At 37.9% G+C, this 26,327-nt stretch overlaps 1 protein-coding gene across 1 annotated transcript in view; it reads left to right on the forward strand.

Moving 5' to 3' along the window:
• The first annotated feature begins 338 nt into the window (after positions 1-338).
• Positions 339-26,327, forward strand: part of MS3_00001094 (uncharacterized protein) — a 36,717-nt gene continuing 10,728 nt past the window's right edge. Inside the window, exons 1-13 of the mRNA XM_051208602.1 lie at positions 339-3,414; positions 3,449-3,579; positions 3,622-3,695; positions 3,731-3,831; positions 3,871-4,032; positions 4,075-4,141; positions 11,689-11,809; positions 12,995-13,167; positions 14,576-14,682; positions 16,317-16,439; positions 22,342-22,496; positions 24,122-24,309; positions 24,965-25,215. Of these exons, the coding sequence (XP_051070530.1) occupies positions 14,593-14,682; positions 16,317-16,439; positions 22,342-22,496; positions 24,122-24,309; positions 24,965-25,215 (807 nt within the window). The 5' untranslated portion in view covers positions 339-3,414; positions 3,449-3,579; positions 3,622-3,695; ... (4 more) ...; positions 12,995-13,167; positions 14,576-14,592. The remainder of the gene's footprint in view (positions 3,415-3,448; positions 3,580-3,621; positions 3,696-3,730; positions 3,832-3,870; positions 4,033-4,074; positions 4,142-11,688; positions 11,810-12,994; positions 13,168-14,575; positions 14,683-16,316; positions 16,440-22,341; positions 22,497-24,121; positions 24,310-24,964; positions 25,216-26,327) is intronic.

Raw genomic sequence — 26,327 nt, forward strand, 5'->3', positions numbered from 1 at the left:
GCTACAACGTATGACCAGGCACATATATGCATCGGTCCAAGTTGCCATACCTCATTAACACAACAAGATGGACACCGGATTCATAAAAGTAGTTAATCCAGAGGTGGTAATATATAAAAGAAAGATTGCAATAAGGATATAGTACATGAAGAAGGAATTAGTTCGTATAAAGAAAGATATGAAGCGATTTCAATCTCTTAGTTTAAGGGAAGAAAGAGAGTGTATACACCGACGTCATTGTGATCGATTCTGAGCCATTTCACCCACAGTCTCCAACCATTGGTTACGATAGTCACGCGGACCCCAACAAAGTAGTCTGCATCTACCAACATGGCTAAGACTAGGAGTCGTGGTAATCGGTGTTCGGGCATACGTAACACGTGGCCCAACCATCTCAGTCGATGAAGATTCACAACCTCATCAACTGATTTACCATCATTCCCTAATACCCTGCGTCTAACCTCACTATGTTTACAGCTTTATTAACGAGTGTAAGATAGTCGACGAAGGCAACCAATCCATTCATCTCCAAATCTTAACTAACAAAAACCTTGAGATTGAGCAACTCAAAGTTGTTACTCACCTTATTATACCATATTTTGCCCCAGAATATGGCGAATATATTGGTTATTAGCACATCACTCCACTATTACTTTTGGTAAGGACTACTTGTAGATTGCAAATATCCGGTCGTTGATGACTTGTTTAGAATGACTAGCCCGTATATGAATCAATGTCAAGGGTTTTCCTAAATCCTCAAATGTTATTTGTTGGTTCTTAAATCCATTTTTTACATAAATGTCTTTTGGTTCGCGTTAGTTTGTTCGCCTACTTTTGGAACTATTAAGCGATGGTCTCTTGTTTTCCACTGAACGTTTTCGTCTATATAAAAGATTTGCTTTTATTAGTCTTTAAATTTAGGTTTCCTAAGCGGTACCCTAACGCTTTTTATCGAGGTTTCTTTCTACTGCACGGGTTGCTGATCCTATGCCCAACCCTCCTTTGCCTGGGTTTAAATCTGTCATTAACCCCAGGTCTACAGGCGGAAAAAGACAATTTGAACCATTTAAACTCTGCTATGGGAGTTGGAGGGTTTCCACTAAGAAAAATTACACCTCATGGTAAAAGCCGAAATTCTCCGGAAGTCACGAAGCTTATGTCCCTTCTGACAACCAGAGCAACATTTAATGTAGGTACTTGGAATGTCCGGGCATCGTGGGAGATCGGGCGGACTATTCGAATAGCTACGGAGACGAGAAGATACAAATTGACGATGCTCGGATTAAATAAAATCCATTAGACCCAAGCTGGACAGAAAAGCATAGATTCGGAAAATGCTGTTGTACTCTGGTCATGAAGAAGAAAATGCTTCTCACACGAGCAGTTGTGCTGATCCTGTCGAAAGAAGCACGAGCACTTATGGGTTGGGAATCTCATGAGTCCAGGGTAATCGAAATATCATCAAGACAAAGGGGATCACAGTGGATGTTACCCAGTTCTATTCACCTAACTGATGTGTGGTAGTGAAAGTATGGGTAGGGTTAATCGTTGAACATGGACAAACAACCACAGTCTATTAAATATGTGATTTTCCTTTTATCATGGATTTCCACTCGAGAATCACTGTGTGATCGCTTGTCATTGTATTGAATAAGGTATTCTCTAGTTTTAATCTGGTTCTCTATTTTGAGTCGCGAATCCTGATTTTGGTATAACGTGATTATTAACGTATTATTGTAATATACGTATGGGAGGAAAAAATATTGTAAACCATCCGTTATACCACTAACAATGATAGCAAGAAAGACGATAAAAGCCAGTTTTATGAGAGGCTGCAGTCGGTCGTACAGAAGTACCTGGGAAAGGATCTGACCATCCTGATGGGAGATCTAACCTTCATAGCCGGAATAGATAACATCAAGTATGAAGATATCACGGGACGACATGGACTGGAAGGAAGGGACGAGAATGGCGAGAGATTTGCAAATCTATGTGCTTTCAACAAAATTTTTATGGGTAGCACTATATTTCCCCACGAACGCATAGACAAAGCTATATGGGTCTCACTGTAATACACTACGGAGAACCGGATAGATCATATTTGTATCACTTAAAAATCCAGGTCAATGGAAGACGTGAGAACCAAGAGAGGAGAGGACATAGCTTTAGATCACCACCTGGTTGTGGCCAAGGTGAGATTGAAGCACTGGACAATCAGAGAAACACCATTAAAAAGGTTTAATACGGCCTTCTTTCGAGATATTAACAGACAAAGAATTCAAGATAGCTCTCAACAACATGTTACCAGCCTTACATGAACTCGAAAATGAAACTATTATGGCTAAAAAGTATTCTTTTCGTAGACGTAATGTCAGTTCGTGAATAAAACACTAAACGTAGATTTACTCCCTTACTCCTAACTTTCACATTTATTCGTTTCGAACCCAACAACCGTTTGGCATTCTACTTGTAGAGTCGTTCGAGGCCGTACATATCCTTTCGTCCCACTGTGTGCGTTATGTTTCTGATCTTGGTTCTGCTGTTTGAGACGTGGCCATGTGCTCTGTGATGTTGAAGCTCCATTCTACCATTTACAATGTCATCGCTAGTTTATTTTCCCTTTTGTGGTTCAGTTATGATTTTATTTGGAGTCTCTCGTACTACTTTGTTCTTATGGTATTTTAAACTTTATGTTCTACTGGGTTATCGATTTGATTGTTATCATAGTTTAGTTTTGCTAAACTTAACGCTTCTATTATCGTCGCAGACTTGACACAAAAGAGATAACGCTCTTCATTCACAAAAGTTGTTTGTCTTATTCCATATGGTAACTTGTTTCGAATGCAATGTAAAACCATTGTTAAATAAAGTAACATTTAGTACACTTTTAATACTGTTCCCTCAATGTGTTGTAAGCAGCGTAAATTTAGGTCTGTGCTCACTTGTTACGCATGCTTAGCCATTACATACCTCAGTGTACTGGCGACGCCGAATTATATTAGAAGACTGTTATAGATGGCCAAACCGAAGTGTCACTAGTCTGTCTTATCATTGACTATTTTTTGAGCTATGTGATAAGGTGCATATATATATATATATATATATATATATATATATATATCATATACTCTAGTATTATATTTCGTTTTATATTAGTCTTTTCGATTCTTTACTCTTCTAATTTGGTTTGACTACTCGAACCTAGTCACAATTTTTGAATGACTGCTCAAGTACTCGATTGATAAACTTGTATAATATATTTTTCTTTTGAGATCACACGTTAAACTTCTTATTACAGGTCTAAACTAAAAATAAATATTTTTTCACTCCGTTCACTACAGTAGCAAGTCAATTAGCCTATGATGCTACTTCCAAATGTATCGCGAGATTTGCAGATAGCAATTTTCAAAGCTTGTAAGTTGCTTATTTTCATTTCCATCTTCTAAAGACCCTAAAAATATAAAATCTCGTAATGATTGGTTTAGTTTTCTCAATCATATGGAAAGAAAAGTTAGATCATTGGATCGAGAGTCAACAGCGAATAACATACTTTTAAATTTATACAAAAGTGCTATAGATGTAAGTTAATACATCAACAATATATATACGTTTGTATGCTAGTCATTAGAGGTGGATTGGTCAGATGAAATTTATCTTACAATTTTTATCAGAACAGCAGTTTTAGCATCATATGAGTAAGTTATTTATTTTAGTTATAATTTAAACTTAGGAATTCGGACTGCGGTCCTGCATTTCTGAGCTTATGTTCTATAAATGGACGTCGAAATCCACAGTTGATTGCGGCTGTAGCTTATTATTATTCTAAACAAGGTAAGTATCTGATTATTATCAGCTCATTAGAATTTCCAGGAGATAAAAGTAGAGCTAAAAGTCTTTTAAACTCTACAAAAAAGTGTGTAGACATATGTGGGGTGGAATTGTTGTGTAGAGCCGAAAGTATGCTAGATACAGACGATGATTTCAAATCGTTATTAGGACCATTTTATTACAAACCAGACTTTTATTTCCAAGGTGAGATTTTTATGGTAGATAATAATTGATTATTTCAACTAGATATAAATTGTTCTCAGGCAAGTTCAAGTGAAATTTCTTCAGTTCTGGATTCTACTTGTCCAAATGAGTAAGTCTATGTTAACCACTTAAGGAATTCTGAACATTCCATATCAAGCAGTAACAACGTAGAACTTCGTACGTACGTACATCAGTTCAAGTTGCCATTCCACATTAGCACAGAGATGCAGTTGTCGATTCAAATCCCATAGTGGTAGAGGTGGTAAGAGTATAAGCAGTAATCGAAAACACTAGGGTTTAAAGATGTTATTCAAGGAGTATAATCCAATGAAACAAATTTGGAAAGAGGAAACAAGGGATATGAAGAATTCAGGAGATTAGAATTTGGAAGAACACAAAGAGTGGATGCACCTGCTCCATTGCAAACGATTTTGAGCCATGTCATTCAGGGTTTCTAGCCATCGGTCGCTATCATCTCGCGGTCCCTAACCATGTAGTCTACACCTACCAACATGACTCAGTCCACTTGTCAGTGACTTCATGGATTTATGCCATGTTTTGGTCTGGCCACCCCTAACTTTCTTCCAATCTGCTCCTACACCATAAAACATTGCACGTTGGGGCAGTCGGTGGTTGGGCATACGTAACACGTGTCCCAGCCATCTCAACTGATGAAGTTTCACCACTTCATCAATCGATTTGCCATCCTTACCTAGTACCCGTTTCCTAACAACTGCATTACTTACTCGATGCTCCTAGGATATACGAGCAATGTTTCAAAGACACCTATGATCAAATACTAGTAACCTACGGATATCCTCTACTCTTACCGGCCATGTTTCACTGCCGTAAAGTAGGACGGAACGAACTGCTGCGCAGTAAACCCGTCCTTTGGTTGATAGACGGTTATCTCGCCTACGCCATAAATGACGCAAGTTGGCAAAAGCTAGTCGAGCCTTCTGTATCCGTGCTGAGATTTCGTCACACACCAGACCACAAGGGCTGATGAGACTTCCAAGATAAGTGAAGCGGTCGACACACTCAACTACTTCACTCCCTATCACTAGTTCGGGTGTCCATGTAACCCAATCCTGAAGCAACATTTTGCATTTCGAGGGAGAGAATCGCATCCCGAACATGCTTGCATTGTTGCTCATAGTAGTCAGAAGACTGCATTTTGTCAGCGTCTTCACCAAATAGAACTATGTCATCGGCATATTCTAAGTCAGCAAGTGAATCTCCCGGTTAAAGTTCAACCCCTGGAAATTTAGATGAGGAAAGTGTCATCTCCAAAAGCATGTCTACGATAAAGTTGAACATTCCATATTATCAAATGTGTGGTAATAAGCCCATCCTTCTAGTGAATACTATCGTAATATCAGCCCATCTATGCAACTTAGCTTTCTGTATCTTACGATTATTATTGTTATTATTATCATTATTGTTATTATTATCATTATTGTTATTATTATTATTATTATTTGAACACATAGATATTGGTACAAGGAGGCACCAAATACATATGAGCCAAACAAATCTCATTTAAATTGTGTGAGGGCTGTGATACTGCTCGGGTGCCCAAACCGAAGCAGGTGGTTTTCTTAAGGGGCCACACCCGGAGCCTTCGATCTGAAGGTCTGATCCACAAGGCAGTGGAGTATCGGAAGGAGATGCAGTCCTATGGTAGCCGGTGACCAACAATTGGTTCATACGCCACTTGTTCCTTCAGGATACTGGAGCCCATGTGCACCATTGGTTTGGAATCATAGTTTTCCAACTACCCTAGGTGGGCTTTCCATGTTCACCAACCCGGTTAAAGCGCCGGACATTCACTTTTCGTCCTCTCACTTTCGTAAACAACACCCTCATCACGAGAAGACAGTGAGTAGGACTTCCCTGGCAGAGGCTATATAAGCATGGCCATGTGAGAGCATTTCGAGAGGGAGAGCGGACTCTCCCCACTCTCGGCCGTACCAGGGCATTTAAGGGCTTTACGATCAGATAATTAGTAAAAGAGGTTCCCAAGAAGAAATCAGATTTCAGCCAAATTAGTACATAGCAAGTTGTTGTTGAACTGTTAAGCATGGAAGTCGTTGGGTGAATTATATTCGTAAAGATCTCAGCATCGGAAGTTAAGTAGTCTCAGTGTCTCGGTCGGAAATGTAGCCTGAGCTTCGTCACAAAAATAATCATAATCGATATGTTAATAAAGGGCCTCGCATTTAATCACATCATTTGTGACTTGTATATGACCTAGTACTAAGCAACTTATCCGATTTCTGTCAACATAAGTTGTACCACATCAAAGTACTTATCTACTTTAGTATAGTTACCCCGACCGTTTGTTGCTACCTTGACGTGGTGGTCGGGCTTGCCTATCGTGATGAACCAACCGAGCTATACTGGCTGGAACAGCCGTTCCTCGAGGTCCTACCATGTCAGACAGGTCGGTTAAAGAGCAGTAAGACTAAAAGCAACAAACCCAAGGTCCGAAGGCGAAGTCGTACTGCTGACTGTACAGAGGTGTGACAGCAGTAAGGTGTTTCCTTCAGACAGCCAGCGTGACAGCGATGCTGCCTTCCCACAAGGAGGGGTGGGGTTAGAAAAGGTCGACCCTAAAAATGTACACCTCGCCTTATCCCACGGATATCCGTTTCCAGCGGTAAGGTCTCAGCAAGTACGGAGCTAACACGAAAATTACCCATAAAAAGGTCGTGTGTGACCGACCTCAAGCAGTTGTCCCTTGGGCGCTGCGGTCAGGCTCTCAGGTCACTAAGACCACCTCTAATCCGATTTCCTTTTCAGACACCTCCAGAAGAACCCTTCCACGGTGTGGGCAACCAGGGAGTGATAACCGCCCTCATACCTCTAACAGCACTGAAGACCACTTTATTCATAATCAACGTCTTTCTTCAGTTCCTATTATTTTTCCTACGGCGACCTTCAGCACTAAACTTCCTCTTTTGACTTCCTCCTCAAATATCATCATAGCCAACGATTCTAGTGCTCAAAACACTGTCCCAGGTCTACTGAAACCTCGCTCCAAACTACACATTGGAGCCCTCAAATTACGCACACTATGTCAAATCGGTCAGCAGGCCTCTTAGGCTGAGACTAGAATCTCGTACCATTGATGAATACTGCGTCTCCGAAACACGTATACTGGATCCTAGTGTGGTCTTTCACTTGACCCCACCTCGCCAAAACGAAGAGCCGACGAGATACACCCTCCGTGTATCTGGCGACCCGATGGTCAGTTCGTGTGGACTGGAAGGTGCAGAAATAGCACTAAGCACGAGGGCGGAACAAGCACTATGAGAGTGGATCCCCGTTAACCGTCGTCTATGTGTTGTTCGATTAAACGGATCCGTAAGAACTCGGAAGGATAGGGAAACACGTCGTTGCATTTTCGTCGTTTCTGCCTACGCTCCCACTGACTGCGACACGGATGGAGTGAAAGATGACTTTTACAGAAAGCTTCTTCAGAAAGCTAAACGCTCAGACATAGTACTCGTAGCAGGTGACTTTAATCCCCAGATGGGTAGCTTAAACCAAGCAGAAAGACATTTAGGTGGGTATTTTAGTATCCCACCTCAGCGAACAGATAATAGTGATCGTCTGCTGCAACTGTGCTCAGACAATCGTTTATTTTTAGCAAACACAAATTTTAAACATAAGGAGAGACATCGTCTAACATGGCGACCCCCTACACCAAACCAACGATGGACTCAAATAGACGATATTGCCATCAGTCATCGTTGGAGAGGGTCGATAGAAGACTGTCGCTCATTATGGAGTACCTGCTTGGACTCTGGCCGTGTCCTAATACGGGTAAGCATCTGTTTGCGCCTCCCTGGACGCAAAAAAGCCACATTAAAAAGGCCCATTAGAACTGAATTGAGTAACGAGAAAACCAAAAGTAGGTTCCAGCAACAACTGAGGTCACAATTAGGTAGTTCTGAAAACGAGGTAGACCCAGATGTTGCTTGGAAAGATATACAAGCAGCTGTGGAAACATCAGTGACATCTATCAATGATTAAACCACAGGGTTACAAATAACCAATGGATTTCCTCAAGGTCTATTGCACTGATGGATTCTCGTAAAGTCATCCCATCAGGCTCTGAACACGATGAAGAGCGAAAACAAATCAGATCTAGGTTAAGCAAAAGTCTAAGGAACGACCGTGAGCAGTGGTGGGCAACGAAAGCGAAAGAGATGGAAAAGGCGGCGGCTATAGGGAACACAAGACAGCTCTACAGAATAATAAAAGAAACTGGAATTAATAAGTCAAGTTTAAGTCAGACTATTTCGGAAAAAGACGACACCCTCATCTGCTCTCAGTCCAGACGTTTAGAACGATGGGCGGAACGTTTCAGAGAACAGTTCGGCTGGCCTTCAGCTACTCTACAACTACCCTCCATTCCCAGACAGTGTGAATGGAACATTGAAGTAGGTCCCCCAACTCTAGCAGAAGTTCAAAAGGCTATAGTTAATCTGAAACGAGGAAGGGCAGCTGGTCCAGATGGATTGGCTCCAGAGGTCTTTAAGGATGGCGGTCCAATTTTAGCGATTAGGTTGACTAATATTTTAGCTAAGATCTGGGGGTTAGACGTTATCCCATCTGACTGGTCACAATCACTTATCGTCCCAATATACAAGAGAGGGTTAAAATCATCCTGTGATAACCATGGAGGGATTATTTTAACTAATTTAGTATCTAAAATACTAGCCTCGATAATTATCAGACGCCTAACTAAGACTCGTGAACTGCAAACACGAGAGAACCAAGCTGGCTTTAGACCTGGTCGTGGCTGCATCGACCACATATTCACCATTCGTCAGGTTTTAGAACTCAGACATGCTTATCGGCGTCCGACAAGGATAGTTTTCCTTAATTTAAAAGCAGCACTTGACTCCGTTGACCGGGAGGTTCAGTGGCAATGTGTCATTGAAAGGCGTACCTCGGAAGTACATAAACCTTGTGAAGGCTCTTTACTCGAACACTACCAGTCGAGTCAGAGCTTATGGCGAACTGTCACCTACTTTTGCAACCTCAAGTGGTGTCTGGCAAGGCTGTCCACTTTCCCCATTTTTGTTTAACTTCATCATAGACCTACTGATGGAAATAACATTCTCGTCGACTGAATTCTCGGGTATTGATCTCCTTCCAGGAGGTCCACTTATCGACTTAGAATACGCAGATGATATAGTCCTGTTTAGTGAAGACACTGATAAAATGCAGTCTGTTGGTAGTACTGAGCAACAATGCCAGGATGTTTGGAATGCTCTTCTCTCCCTCGAAATGCAAGTTGTTGTTTCAGGACTGGTCTGCGTCAATACCTGAACTAATGATAGGGAGTGAAGTAGTCGAACGCGTAGACAACTTTGCTTATCTTGGAAGTCTGATCAGCCCTAATGGGTTGGTGTCTGACGAGATCTCTACGCGGATTCGAAAAGCTCGATTGACGTTTACCAACTTACGTCACCTATGGCGAAGGCGAGATATCTGTCTATCAATTAAGGGATGAGTGTACTGCTCGGTAGTTCGTTCTGTTCTACTTTACGGCTGCGAAACATCGCCATTAAGAGTAGAAGATACTCGTAAGTTACTGGTATTTGACCACAGATGTCTCAGAAATATTGCTCGCATCTGCTGGGATCACCGGGTATGTAATAGTGAGGTTAGGCTTAGGGTATTAGGGAATGGTGGTAAGTCAGTTTATGAGGTTGTGAATCTTCATCGACTGAGATGGTTTGGCCACTTGTTACGTGTGCCTGAACACCGATTACCACGACGTGCAATGCTAACCGGCGTTCGGGATGGTTGGAAGAAAGTTAGGGGCGACTAAACCAAAACGTGACATCAGTGCTTGAAGTCACTAACTTCTAGTCTTAGCCATGTTGGTAGATGCAGACTACTTTGTTGGGGTCCGCGTGACTATCGTAACCAATGGTTGGAGACTGTGGGTGAAATGGCTCAGAATCGATCACAATGGCGTCGGTGTATACACTCTCTTTCTTCCCTTAAACTAAGAGATTGAAATCGCTTCATATCTTTCTTTATACGAACTAATTCCTTCTTCATGTACTATATCCTTATTGCAATCTTTCTTCTATATATTACCACCTCTGGATTAACTACTTTTATGAATCCGGTGTCCATCTTGTTGTGTTAATGAGGTATGGCAACTTGGACCGATGCATATATGTGCCTGGTCCTACGTTGTATGTGACTGACTGTATAGTTGCTGCCTATTTTTCTAGAAATATTGAAGTTATATAATTTCATCTTAATAACTTGTGGTGTGTACAATAGTGGCTTATCTGTTTTAACATTCTTTATGAACTAATGATCTGTGTTTGAACTCATCCTCACCTATTTTCATTTAGTTTTTCAGGTAATACCTCTAGTTTAAATTTGCATACTGGTTTATTCACTTAGTTACTAAACTGTATTAATTCGTGAAATCATGTATGAGTGATCATAATTATATTTTTTTATACCTGCCCTTTAAAAGAACTTGACGTCATAAACCAGATCTGTGTGTCCAAAAAGAAACAGTAATAAGTCTTTCTTTCCCTCGGTAACATTACATCTTTTTTATTGCATTATTCATTATTTCAACTCTTTCAAGCTTTGATTACATCACTGCCATTTTTCTTTAGTTCGTAGTTTTCATTTGGACTGACTGATTTCAATCTTTATTACCATTAATATGTTTACAGTTACCTCACTACACAATCATCTATTGTTTGTTAACGCTATGAATCCTAATCACTACTTTGGTGTTCTGATGCCTCCCTCTTCACTTTATTTATTTAAGCTTTTTTATGACCTTATCAACTCTATTGGAATTTTCGCTTCACTATAATACACATATTCATCTCTAATCACCTTTGTATTTATAAGTATGTCAATATATATAATAATACAGGTTGTATGCAGCTGATGAGAACCTAACAAAATAAACTGAATTCTTATCATTCTGCACCAATCATTGTTTTTGGTCTTTTTAATGTTGTTTAAGCCTTATGTTTTTGGCTAACATGTTTCAGCATGATTAACTGTGACACTGCATTCACTCCTTATCTTCCATACTTACGTTTCCATTTTGTCTTTCCAAAGGATATTTCCAATGTTCAATCTTTCTAATTACCATTTCTACCACATCATTTTGATTCCTCTTAGTATTCATCTAGCCATAATAATATGGTATGCCTGGTTCCACGTTGATTATAATTGACTGATCGATTTAACCCTGTATATTAGAAATCACTATAGTTATTGCAAAGTTCCTGTTAGCCGAATACAACTTTCTATTATATATTTGCAATTTTTGACTCCTTTCAGTTGAGAATGTGTATAAGGTCATTTTACCAGAGTTGCTAGTTTATATCTCAATTATATCGAATCAGAAAATTAATAGATCAAGTTCACAAATTCTGAATCGGTGGTTAGACTTTAGACTGGTTCGTACATGTGTACATTGGATGTTTTTCCGAATGGATACTTGAATACAGGATAATTCATATTTCATTTTAAGAATATCAATTGAGCAGCATCTAATGGATTTTTTTTAGTTTTACAGATTCTTTTTAAGGCCGTGGAAATGTTTTGATTATTGAAATATTTTCCTTCGTAAATTTATTCTAGTCACACAGAAGAACGTTCTCAGTCTGTGATAGACATCAATTTTGAACCGAATGGAAATTCACCAAACTATCCTAGTAATTGTAATGCAGTTGAATCAATACAAATAATTGGTCCATCCAGGGTAAGTTATAAGATGTAGATTATAGCAACTCACGTGCAATTGAGTCTGTTCTCATTTAACTCAGTCAAGCTCTTTTGTTAACTTATTTAGCGGACAAAGTCATCCGTACTATAACAACTTATTGTACCTTTTATTATTTGTTGTGCTTGTATGAAATATGTATGCTTGAATATTGCTTACCGCCTACGCATATATTCACTCTGCTAGCTTTATTATTAGCTGCTCAATTGATTCGGTGATCCATTCATTTCCCTATATATATACATGTACATTTACACTCTTACACCCTCGGTTCGCTGACTCATTCATTTGCCTCCCTGCTTTGTGGTCTGAGTTATCTGCTAATAAAACTAGTCGTTACTTCTCTTTGCCTTCTGATTTCAAACACCGTTGAGCATTACGTGATAACGGTTACGAGGGTGATTGGTCAACGAAGCACAGCCACTACAACCTGAAAAAATCATGGGAATTCGACCAAATGAATATAGATTTTGCTTTTTTAATGATTTTTATTTTCAATGTCGATTTTCAATAATTGAATGGATAACTTGATTGAATGATAACTTGAATAACAATGTTCTTGTATGTATATCTAATGAATCAATTAAACTGTCACGTTCAGTAGTAATAAATATTTAGAAAAGTTGGATTACCACCAGCTGCGCCATGGCAATTAATAATCATATAAGCTTCATTAAAGAAGGTCCTAAACCTTATTTCCCCTATATTTTAATTAAGGAAACAATAAATGATCACTATATTTTACTTTGAAATATATCTTAAACTAATAGAAAGAAATTAGTAAAGGTATTATACGTGAAAATTCTATTCTAAATAATTTCACTGATTGAAATTTAAATAATCCCAACGTTTCATCGAGCAAACTTGTCTGAACTTCTTCAGGGTGATATCAGCCTATTTTTATCAAACTGTTCGTTCTAATATCGACGAATATTCGTATAAGAAATTGGTAACTTTGAAAACAATTTCTTCTTATCAATTTTCGACATAGAAGTTATTTCGTTAGGTCCTCCCAAAATCATGTCTATTCTGACTAATGTTTTGTTTTACCATGTCTTTGTGTGTGCTAATGATAAATCTGTGGTTCAACGAAACCTCATGAAACCAGATATCAACCTGTCATCAGTTTTTATAGAATTTTTTAATGTTTTGTTTCATATTCAGGGTCTGACACTAAAGCATGGCGAACTTGTATGTTCATGATGAGTAACAAACATCTGGGACTTATTTTTCAGAAAACGTGTGAAAAGTGTTTCCCTTAATTTTTCAGGATTCATATAATTTTTCCCGGTCCCTCAAATTACCAGGGCTTCCAGAAGAATTGTCAGTTACTTCAGGTAAATTATTCTTTTATTCTTGTACTCCTTTACTTTTTTGGTCATCAGGTCGGGCTTATAGTTCACATTCTACAAATCAAATAAACTTCACAGTGTAGGATTTGACGATACAGTTCAGTTTTTTGTAAGCAGGTTTTTTCAAAACCTTAGTGAAAATAAATCAAGATGGCACTAATCAATTGGTGTGTTTTATTCGTTATATAATAATCTCAGTTGATAGACCATTGAAAACTAAGGAGCACTTCATAACCATCTCATCCTAGTATAATACACCTGGGCAGTGTACACCCACAGTCCCTCCAAAGATGGAACCTAGGTCCGTCAGGTCTTGCAGCAAATGCTTAACAAGTTGAACCAATCCCTTTAAAATCCAACCAAGGAATCAGTTAAATTAGCAATGGATAATGTAATTTGTATGACAAACTGTTATGTCCGGACGAAGAATAACAGAATGGTAACTGCTAGGAATTGCTTATGAACTGTTATATATATTCTTATTGGATAGTTGTTAAGTCAATAGATCATATATGTGTTCATGCTTCTTTTGTCACAAGCCTTCATTTGACACATTGGCTACTATTATACGGTTTAGTGTTTGTGATTTATTCCCAACCTATTAGTCAAAGTGTTCTATACGCACAATCATTTTTAGCTTGATTTTATATAATTGATATTTTTCATTTTATGGCATGATTTGGTCTGGTCTGCTTGTATATAAACCACGTATGTCTGTAATATACGATTCATACGGTGGGGGAGGTGGATATTGGACTCAATGGGCATGTCTAGGCGATAAGTTACTAATATCGAGGACCAATAAAGATTCCGAGTTGACTCAAGACTGCTAGTGCTTGTTGACGTGCCATTGGTCTGGCACAGGGACAAATTCATAGAAGTCGGTATTCTGAATAATTAACAGAGTCATAACTCATAAAACAAACATCGTCTACTCTGTAGCGCCCAACTTTGAGAATTGATAAAGAAATCAATGACTAGAGAGACCTGGAATTAAGATTTATTACCAATGTTCCGAACGCATGCACTTTTTATTTATTTATGAAGAAATTAGATTTTACTGTTGTGGTTGTGCCATATGTTTTCGATGATATGTGTGCACCGAGGTTTCTAACATTATCCTCCACTGTGTGTGTTATTTTGTTGAATTTTTCCGTTGAATTCACTCGTATGGTTATGTTTCTTATTTTAAACTAATAGCGCTGATCTTGAGTAACATATATATATCATTGGATGATCCATCTTATCTACACTAAATTTTGGTTACTGTTTCAAATATATTAATTTCTGATCTTAATATAGTCATTTATCTCCTGAATGTCACTGTTTATTTTCTTTTATTCATAACTTAATCTTTTCTCCTTTCCTTCTCTCTCTATACTATCTGTTTCAGTCACAAGTAATCCACATATGGAATCATTACAACAGCCTGAACTATCCACCATTGTTGGTTCGATCAAATTGAATGGAAGTTGCGAAAAGGTATTTCCGTTTAATTCGGTATGTTTTTTCCTTATTTTCTGACTAGTACAATGCAGAGAAATGTGTGTAGGATGTATAAACTAATAGTATGTTTAACCGTGTATAATCTTAATTGTTACATACGTTTTGTGATTCGCTAGTTTTCTTGATGTAGGTGCAAGTTGGAAGAAAGCTAGGGGGTAGCCAAACCAAAATGTGGCATCAGTCTATGAAATCATTGACTAGTGAATTGAGATATGTTAGTAGGCGGCAGCTACCGGGTTACATTGGCTTTACTCAGAATCAGTTGCAATGTCTCTGAGGCACTACTTTATATTCCCTCAGATAAAAAGTTTTAGAATTATTTTATATTTCTTATTCTATGAACTTATCCTCCCTGAACCACTTCGTCCTTGCCTACTGTTTTTTTCTACCACTGATTCTGTTACTACTTGTAGTTTTTGGTACTTGCCTTGATGATCTCATCTCGTCATGTTAATATGATGTGGCAACTTGAACGGATACGTATGTATGCCAAGTTCTACGTTGCTTATGGCTGACTGATTGGCTGTATTGCAATTTAGAAAAATATTATTTAACTTGGCAAATTGGAAATGTGTCAACTTAACACTTTACCTCATTCAAGCACCTTAATTAAACACTTAATCAGCTATTTAAAATTATGTATTTTCAAAATTCATGATCGTATAGTTTTATACAGCTTGAAAGTTTGACAAGCGTTGGTGTCCTCGTAGTTTTTCAATGGATTTTTATTGTTTTTTTACGTACCCATTTTTTCAAGATACGTAGTTTTTCGTATATTATATGCTGTAATAGTAAGTTTCACTTCTCTTTCTTGCATGATCGACAGTTACCTTCCACATACATATTCGTATTAGATGTATCACAAACTATATCTTAGAAGTTTTTAGATTACAAAAAAATCTAGTAAATCTGTATCATCATATTTGTACGGGTTTGTATTTTGTTTATGTTGCGGGCTGAAATCCCTTAGTCTTTTCGGGTTATGTTCATGTTGAGTGGATTGCCTCGATATTGACATTTAGTCTCAACGCCTCAGTAAAGTTGAGTAGTGATCAACAGTGGAATTCATGACACACCTTTCGTTATACTCGAGACTCGTCAGCTGAGTGTTTCTGTATTTCAGTATCGATTTTCACACTGAGATTTGAACACATTGCCTTTCGTTTCAATAAGTAATTAATTATCCACTGAACTACTGTGTCCATACAGTCACTAATCAGCCTTACCAAAAATTATCGTCGCTTCATTACTCTTCATTGAAACCGATCTCTGTGAATATATTAAGTGATTTAGTCTAAGTACTGTTACTCAATAATCATTCAAAAAACTTGCCGTCATAGGCTCGATCTTTATCAAGGCCATCACTATACATTAATGTTGCTGTCCAATACTCTCTGGTCTTCAGTTCGTTTTATGGAGTACAAAAATTTCATTTGACCAAATATTTAGGCGATATCCTTAGAAGTTGTGTAACCGCAGCTTTGTGAGCACTGTTTTCTGCGTTTCTGCGATACATATAAGTAGATAGATCGATTGTAGTTACTTTATTCATTTGATGTTTTTTCCACTTAAACGTCTGGTAGCGACTCAACGCTTTTGTCTTTTGATCACCCCAATTTATTATTCAGGATAAGAAATTGATTTCTGTCGGTGTGCAAACTGAGCTGGTCAATGAAAGTGAACAATTTATTATTGTTAATGGTAAAAAGTATCAAGTAATTAATGAATTGGGACGGGGAGGCTCATCAGTGGTAAGTAGTTGATCCAACATTTACCTATCTTATTTATGTGTACTTTTCTTTCAAATAGCTTAACCACGGAGTTCACGATCGATAAATATTCTGTCATGGTCTGTTGATAGATCTAACACATCATCTAGATCAAAGCTTACGTAGAAATCAGGTGAGAAGACTTATATTCTGTTTAAGTGACATTGAAGTCCAACTTGTCAAAGATCACGCCACGTTCATCTATTCATGATTATAGTGTGTTTGCATGAACGGAGACATAAAATATACATTTCTTTTATACTATTGGTATTGTAGGAAGCAATTTCCTACAGGTTTAATTCTGAGCTATTCCCTAGACCATCGAATACAGAGTCTTGGTTTGGCCAAAGCCAGAACAAGCAAGCTATTTGGCTAGATGAACTTTATCTGTTTCTAAAATATAAATTAACATCGTTAGTGTACAAACAAACAGTACGATCTATTAATACAGGGAAAAACAGAGACAAATAACATACCGAACAGTAGCCAAAGAATAGGGAAAATGAGTCACAAAGCAAATATTATTTTACAATGAACATCAAACTGCGATTGGTTAATAAAGAGATACAGTCGCACAAGGTCAAAGGGAGTTAATGTGGTGATGGGCGTTTCGTCCATCGATCACATTTTACACTCTACCCGAAACGCGCACCACGTCCGTTGTCCAGGGTCGTCGTCGCCGTCAGACAGCCGGCTCCTTCTAGTAGACATAAGCTTCGTACGTCCAGAACAGTTTCTTCGTTTGCGGTTCTCAATTTTGCCGTACGAACTTGTCCGTCAGAGCCATAGCTTACTTGTTCGACGATAGCTTGGGGCCATAAACTTCTCAGTGAGCCAACATTGTTTACTAACACTAAGTCTCCAGAAGACTCATCCATCAATATCTTCTGAAACAATAATGATCGCAGAATTCTTCTTATCGACCTAATGATGCGTCTTCATACACTGCCTCGTTGACTAGCCCTCGGAAGTTTAAAGCGCCATCCACAACCTCTCTAAAAGGACATTTACTGTCTTATTCTGGTTCCAACTACACATGATGTCTAAGAATAGCATTGGCTCCTATAGAACTACCAGATGCACCCTTACTCTTGTTCACAACTCGTACAAGGTCGCCTTTCTCAACACCATCCTCGATACCACGGCGAATATGTGCTACCTGCTTCTTCAGGGTCTTAGTTACTGGCTTCTTTATTACAGTGGCCTTCGGCCTTTTCGTAGTCTTGACTTTCAGTTTGGTGTCCTTCTTTTCCTTAAGCTTTCTTAGAGTTGATTTGGGTTTATTAGCAGATGATGCTTCAGTTTTTGGCTTAACAACATTGTACTTGGTTAATAAAAACGAACAATGAACTTGACGAGAGATATTTTCGGAACGAGTATACTCCGCGACACCATATGCAGATTCTGATAATGCTATACGATCTTCCACAGACATCGATGAAGTACGACTAAGTGGGTCTTTGAATTCAGTAATTCCTCTTTAGCTGAGAGGTGGTTGAGTGCACGATTGCTTTCACAGGGTTCCCCATAGGAACCAAACAGCGTCCAACCTAACAGAGTCTTCACGGCAAATGGTTCATTCGGCTTTCCAGTTCTTATCTCTTTCATTTCGTGTACACTCGGTGCGTTGCACCCGATCAACGGTTTGACATTCTCATCCTCTACTCTCGGGAAACTTATGTCTTTTAAATGCGTCCAGGATGTCATTTGAGATGTCGTTGGTGCCGTCCTGCGCAACATAAGTAATCTCTCGACTGGTGGAGTTTTGTTCTCTGAGCTGGATGGTTTGATCGTGGAGCTTTCATCGTTCTTCTGAACGACATCATCAGCACAAACTTCAGATAGGAGCGAAGTGTTCGAATTTATCCATATGTGTTTCACAGCTTGTTCTGTGCACCTCGATGTTGATCGGTTCTTATTGACCTTAAATTTGTAATTGTTTACTTCTTTGTTTTGGTTGTGTCTCCCATTGGTTTGATTTTTGTTCCTATATTTGTGCATGATTTTTCTGATTGGTTGGTAAATTGGATTGATTTCAATATGCTTGTTGATTGCTGATTGACCTGAGTGCCAGGCTTCTGAAAATTCTCTGGTGTTTTTGGAGTTTCCTCTGTCTAAGATTTCCACATCTTTCCAATCGAATGAGTGTCCTTAGTTGTCCACGTGTATTGATATAAGTGAAGAGATATCACGGCGTTTGACTGCTAATTTATGTTCATATAGGCGTAGGTGGAGGGGGCGTCCGGTTTGTCCAATGTAGTGTTTTTCGCAGTTGGTACAATTTATTTTGTAGATGATGTTTGATTTGTCTTCCTTTTTATTTCATCTTTTGGTTTGCATAGGATTGATTGTAGTGATTTTGTCGGTTTGTGTGCCACACCTATTCCGAAGGTTTTCAGCAGTCTCGTTGCGGTTTCTTATATTCCTTGTATATATGGTAGGGTGATCCTTCTGTTGATTTTTGTGCTTGACTTGAGTTCTAATGCTGCGTGCGGTTGGTATTTTTTGATGAAGTTTATTGGGTAGCTGTTCTTCTGAAATACATCCTTCAGGTATTTCTCTTCATTTCTTCGTGCTGCCAGTGTGCTGCAGTGTGTCCTCGCCCTCTTGAACAAATTGTGTGCGCAGTTGATTTTGTGAGCTCTTGGGTTGTTGCTATTGTAGTTGAGAATTTGATCTGTATGGGTCGGTTTCCTATATACTTGAGTTTCCAGTTTTCCTGTGTCGGTTCTAGTGATCAATATATCCAAGAATGCTAGTTTGTTGTTTGACTCCTGTTCAATTGTGAACTTGATGTCATTGAAAACGTTGTTGATCAGTTTGTATGTGTTTTCCAGTTCATCCTTTTTGACGATGACGAAGGTGTCGTCTACGTAGCGAATCCAAATTTTTGGCTTGATCACTGGTAATATAGTGGCTTCTAGTCTTTGCATCACTGCCTCTGCGATCAGTTCTGATATTGGTGATCCCATTGATGTCCTTTTCGTTTGTTCGTAGATTTTGTTGTTGAATTGAAAATATGTTTTCAGGCATAAGTCGATGAGTTCCAGTAGACTTTGAATTTGAAGCTTCGTGTATTTATTGAGATTTGTGTCGTTGTTGAGCAGCAGGGATATAGTTTCTTTAGCTAACTGTGGTTCAATTGAGGTGAACAGTGCTGTAACGTCGAAGGATATCATGAGTTCGTCGTTGTTGATTTGAATATCCTTAATTTGGTCCAGGAATTGTGTTGGGGATTTGATGGAGTGGTTGGCTGAATCTACTAGATGTCTCAGTATTCGTGAAATTTCTTTTGACAAATTGTACTTTGGTGTTCCGGGGAGTGCTACAATTGGACGTAATGGAATGTTTGGTTTATGTATTTTGGGTCTGCCGTAGAATCGTGGGAGTACTGGTCCACTGGATTTCATTCTCCATTGGTCTTGTTTTGTTAATTCTCCTGCTTTGACTAGCTTGTTTAAAGTCTTTGATATTTGGTTGTCTAATTTTTTGACCATCTCAATTTCTCGACTGTCCATACGTTTGGGATTCTAAATGATGAAGACGAATCTAAGGAGGAAACCTCTAGTTGAACCTCTTTACACTGAAATGTGGACTGGTTATCCAACGTTTTCAATAAAATCGTCTTGGACTCTCCTTCTAAATCCAACCTTCTAGCTAGGTCTTCTGTAATAAGCGAAGCATCCGATCCACTATCTAGGAAGGCGCAAGTCTGTACTATCTTTTCTCCATTTCGTACCAGTACAGGCACTTTTGAGAATGCTGCTTGTTTCTGTACACGCTCAACACTTTTCTCCGTACATAGCTGAGTGTTGATGTAGGCATCAATATTAGTATTCTTTTGCTCTTCCCGCAACTCGTGTAACAGGGTATGGTGTCTCCAGCCACACCCTTCGGCAGCACACGACCTCGGCGATCGACAGTTTTTTGCTACGTGGTTTGCCTTCAGACATACATTACACAACTTGTGTCTAACGAATTCCTTCCTTTCTCTAACATTCTTGTCTTTAAATTTCTGACATTAATCTAAAGAATGATTACTGAAGCACTCCAAACAAGATGAACTGCGTGAGGGAGCATTATCATCATTACTACCGCGGTTGACAAATAAGCCGCACCTAGTATTAGCTATATCAGCTTGCTCCTTTACAAACTCAACAAGATCGGTAAACAGAGGCTCTCGGCCTCCTCTGATAATCTTATAAGCTACCTTTAGTCACTCTTGTTGAATGTGCGTTGGTAATTTCAGAACCATAGTTTCAATAGTTCTAGAAGAGTTCAAGCCAGAAACGTAATTCATCTGTTCGAGAGTCAAACTACATGCTTGCATTTCTCGAGATAGACTTCTCAAACCATCTGGTTGATTTCTCCTTATATTGGGAAAGTTTAACAAGTTGTCGATAAGCGTGCGTGCTACAACGTGTTTTCGGCCAAACGTTTCCTCTAAAAGCTTTAGGGCTTGATGATAACCTATCTCTGGTTCTAGTATAGTATAGCGGCTTTCGCTTCTCCGTTACAGTATTGAATCAAGTAATTTAGCTTAGCTCTAAATCCAATATTCTCACTCCCAATGCATTCTTCGAAATTTCTAATGAAATTCCAATAATTTGTCGGTGTACCATCAAACCTTATGACTTCTCTTTTTGGTAAATACGGATTTTTTAATATTGTATTCACTGTTGCTTACTGATTGCTCGGAACCTTCACATCTCTGGCAGCGTAACTTTTCTAGTTCAATTTCTTTTTCTAACTGGGTTATGCGCAACCGAGCTAACTCTAATTCTGTCATGCTATTGTTTTTGAGTTCGTTCTTTTCAAGTTGGTCCTCGTCATAAACTCCCGAATGATGGGGTGATAACTCTGGAATCTCATCGGAATCGTAGTATTTATTGGAAGTCATTTCAGTAGGTATATCGAATCTACTGTTCGAAACTTTGTAGGAAGCAATTTCCTACAGGTTTAATTCTGAGCTATTCCCTAGACCATCGAATACAGAGTCTTGGTTTGGCCAAAGCCAGAACAAGCAAGCTATTTGGCTAGATGAACTTTATCTGTTTCTAAAATATAAATTAACATCATTAGTGTACAAACAAACAGTACGATCTATTAATACAGGGAAAAACAGAGACAAATAACATACCGAACAGTAGCCAAAGAATAGGGAAAATGAGTCACAAAGCAAATATTATTTTACAATGAACATCAAACTGCGATTGGTTAATAAAGAGATACAGTCGCACAAGGTCAAAGGGAGTTAATGTGGTGGTGGGCGTTTCGTCCATCGATCACATTTTACAGGTATCCTACTTTTTATTTCCTCCTTATCATCAACGAGAGTAGTCAAGATAAAACATGTCAGGAGTTAGTAAGAATCTATATTTTTTAGCATCAACTAACTATACACTGAAGTTAATCAAAGTGGGCGCACCTTTTAAGTTTTATTTTACATTGAAATATTACTCCGCTTCTGTTACTAAATATTATATATTATTAGTGCTTAATCAATATAGTATTGTGGTGTACACTACTTATGTTGGCAGATACAAGTAGTATACAGCACCAGTCGGAAGTGGGATGTCTGCAAGCAGATGATTGAAATGGAAAAAATACGGAATAAAACTCAAAGCAATCAAAACAACAGCAGGAATGAAGGTACTATAAAGTTTGTAAGAGACAACTGATGGAGGATTTGCAAATGATGTATATAATGTATTGTTTTTATATTTCACGAAGATACTGTAATCTTGTACTTAACAATAAATTGGTTATCTCCGACCAAGTCTTCGTTTGCTACAATATGTGCAAGGATATGAGAAACACAGAATTCGTCAGTATTATAAATTTGCCAAAAAATAAATATCATCTCTGCTTCATTCACTCCTAGGTGTATTGGGCTATGGACTCCGATTTAAATCCATGGGCGGTGAAAAAAGTTGATTTGAAAAATCTTACACAAGAAACAGTTACGTCGTATATAAATGAGATTGAGATGCTTAAAAGTTTGATAAATTCCGACAGAATTATCCGACTATATGATTAGTAAGTTATAAATCACTTTTTTATGTCTTAAAAGTAAAACGAAATATTTTAATCAAAAATTCGAATTCATTAAATTCTTATTTGTAAGATGCATCTTATGTGAAGTAATATAGATCCCTGCTTGTCTATCTCATTGCGTTCCTTTGATTGGGCCTGTGGCTTACTTATTGGTTAATGTGTTCGACTTTTAGCTATTAAGTCTTAGGCTCCTACAATTAATTTTGTTTACGGTTAACTTTGTCAAGACCTTTAATTATCTTATTTAACAGATAGTGTTATTCGAACAGTCTATATTTGTACTATTATGATCACCATCATGTCTGTATAAACGTGTGTGCTTGATCACATGCGATAGCCTACGCACATATCTCTCTCTAGCTTAAATATCGCTCAATGAATCATTCTCTTTCCCATGTATATGTGTGCTTGGTTCGTTTCGCGTCGATTCGATTTGACTCTGTATTCGCCTGCTCGCGCGCATTCGCCTGTCTGCTCCAATTCGCTCAGTGTGTTTGTAACTTTGTTGTCTGTAATGTTTAATAATAAACTTTAGCCGCCACTACGTATTGCCTTCTGAATTCATACAGCGTTTGGATTTATTTAATAACGGTGATTGATAAACGAAACCCTACAAAATTTGCACTCCGGTTTGGGCAGCTGGAATATATCACTAGCTCTCACAATTGGAGTACACCTTAAACCCAAGTACCTGGTGATCGAATTTATTTTAGTTTACTACTCATTGACTTGGGAAATTCAAATATTTAATCCATCTTAAGCTTTAGGACCTAAGTGGTGGTCCCTTACTTACTTACTTATGCCTGTTTCTCCCAATGGAGCATAGGCCGCCGACCAGCATTCTCCAACCCACTCTGTCCTGGGCCTTCTTTTCTAGTTCCATCCAATTCTTGTTCATTTTTCTCATGTCTATTATCATTTCTCGGCGTAATGTGTTCTTTGGTCTTCCTCTTTTCCTTTGACCTTGAGGATCCCATGTGAGGGCTTGTCTTGTGACGCAGTTGGGTGCTTTCCTCAATGTGTGTCCTATCCACTTCCAGCGCTTCTTCCTGATTTCTTCCTCCACTGGGATCTGGTTTGTTCTCTCCCACAGTACGTTGTTGCCAATAGTGTCCGGCCAACGGATCTGAAGTATTTAGCGTAGACAACTGTTAATAAACACCTGTATTTTCTGGATGATGGCTTTCGTAGTTCTCCAGGTTTCTGTCCTATACAGTAGAACTGTCTTGACATTTGTATTGAAAATCCTGACCTTGGTGTTGGTTGACAGTTGCTTTGAGTTCCAGATGTTCCTCAGTTGTAAATATTGGTGGTCCCTTGCTTACACCTTACTATTAATTTTCGAATATTAATCGTAAGAGCTATTTGTTCCCTTTTAAAATTAATCTGCCCGTTTTGTACTGTATTTAAGGAATCCAGTCTTTGTTAGATTTTGTTTTCTAACTCCCCTTCACTATATACTATTGGATAAGAGCGAATCTGCTCAAAGCTATGCGAACTTTCAAGTTAGATTCTCTGTGTTTTCTCATCTTTTTAACATAAGCTGATCGTACATTTATTGTCTTGATATTTAACATTTTTACAATTTCTTTTTCAAAAATGTTTAGTCACTGTACATCAGAAAATCTCATACTTGTTATGGAGAAAGGAGATTGCGATTTGAAAAGTGTAATTCTTAGCTTTTGGTCTGGTGGTGCGAAAAAATCTCCTCGTTCACCATCAGGTATGCTTTCATCTGGGATTGTATTCTACTGGGATCAAATGTTGCGGTGTGTGAAAGCACTTCATGATCGTCGTAAGTTTATTTTTATTGTTAATATCTTGTTGCAATGTAGTTTTTCGGCAGAACGTGTAATGAGGAGAAAATATACCGTATTAAAATTATCGTGGATATTCATAACAATATCTAACTAGATCTAGACAAAATATCGAGAAGAGTCTAATCCGAACAAATTTATAGTTGATTGACTTTAGTTCACTAATGTCTAAAGATATAACAAATGTAAACGAATTAAAAGGTATCTGAAAATAAAATAAAAAACAACCATTTGTTATATGTTTATTAAAAATACAAGCCAATTCACTAATTAGTAGCTAACCAAGTTTAAAACTTTTCTCTTACTCTCCGTTTACAACTAATAATTTCATAGATTCGCTTCTGGGAATCCGTAATTTTCCATACGTGTAAATACCTAAATGTACAATTTTATTTTAAAAGTACTATTTAACTAACTTCGAAAATTCGTAGTTTTATATTGTGATATCCTTTGATTATCATTCACTGTTACACAAATTCAATGGTAATAAGTTCTTTGGCATGACCGATTCATTGCTTAGTTTCATTTTTATTTATTTTATGAAATTTTGGATAATTTTATGTAAATCCAAAATAATGATTACTTCTGTTAAGTGTTTTTTATCTTGATTATTTTTTTCGCTACTCATTCTAGGTATTGTTCACTTAGATTTAAAACCACAAAATTTTGTTCTAGTCTATGGACAGTTGAAGCTTATTGATCTAGGGATTAGTCGTCTGTTACCAGATGATTCAACAACTGTAAACCATTGGCTAAAGTTGGGAACATTGTCTTTCATGAGTCCAGAACAGTTGGAAGAGGCTGCTGCTATTCCTTCATCCTCATCTAGCCTAAATCAGTCGTTTTTCTTGGGTCCTGAAGTTGACCAAGAAAATCGTTTTAAGGTTGTTTTTTGTTGTTTCCAAATAATGCATTTATTTCATGGAGATATTTCTATCCTCAGAGTTTACTTTTCTGATATAGATTGCATTCTGCATTCGTATTCTCTTTTTCACAATTTTAATTTTATAATGAAACCTTTCAAGTTAATATAGAATATTGGAAATTTTACTGCTGAGCTGTTGATCAGCGAAGAATACAAAAATACGTGGCTCTTAGCCACATTATTGTGCTACTCGGTTAGTTATAAGCAACATAGAATCTGATGCATATGCGCATTGCTCCATATTACCATCTCATCAACACAGTAAAGTTAAATGATCAAAATAAGTACCAGTGTAGTAGTTTTTAAAGGGTTTATACAAAAAGAATAAACGAATGATTTGATTTGCGAAGAAAGGATAAATTTATGGAATAAAACATGTGAGATAAATTTTGACCACATGATTTGAAGATATACCAAAAGTTAATAGATCTGCGCCACTTTAAATGATCACCCACAGCTATGGGAGCTAGTGGTACTGTAGTGAAGGAGAACACGGGTGAGGACAACCAAATTGTATTTAGGACAAATTACAGAATTACTTGGTAAAATAGAAAAACCATATAGTAAATCGTTAATTTGCAAAATATTATTCTATCATATCAAACCGGACTGTTGCTTTTGCAAACCTCAATCCATTGTCTCGCATTTCATTGTTCATGCGATTTCTTACAAATTCCATTGTTTTCTCGCTCTTCTTTTCTTGATCTTCTCCATCTTCTGCTGCCAGACGTTACGTTCTTTTGACTCACGTTATATACTACTTATATCAATATAAGTAGCACGCACCACAGTACTACCCGTTTGTCCAGACCCAAGTAGATGAGGTAGGGTTAGTTATAGAACCTAGCGAACTACTACTTATTGAACGCCAAGTGTTTTAAGTACCAGGCTGTCACCATTCAACTCATTTTTTAGTCGTATCAAAGTATTATATTATCACCATAAAAACAAATTTTTCGTTGGTTATAACATTATGGAACTGAATGATAAACCAAAAGATCTCAGTATTTCTGAAACGCAGGACATATTATATTTCATATTGTATTAGTGTAAACAAATGGTAGCAGTAAA

Source organism: Schistosoma haematobium, chromosome ZW (assembly GCF_000699445.3).
Source record: "Schistosoma haematobium chromosome ZW, whole genome shotgun sequence".
Classification (NCBI taxonomy): domain Eukaryota; kingdom Metazoa; phylum Platyhelminthes; class Trematoda; order Strigeidida; family Schistosomatidae; genus Schistosoma; species Schistosoma haematobium.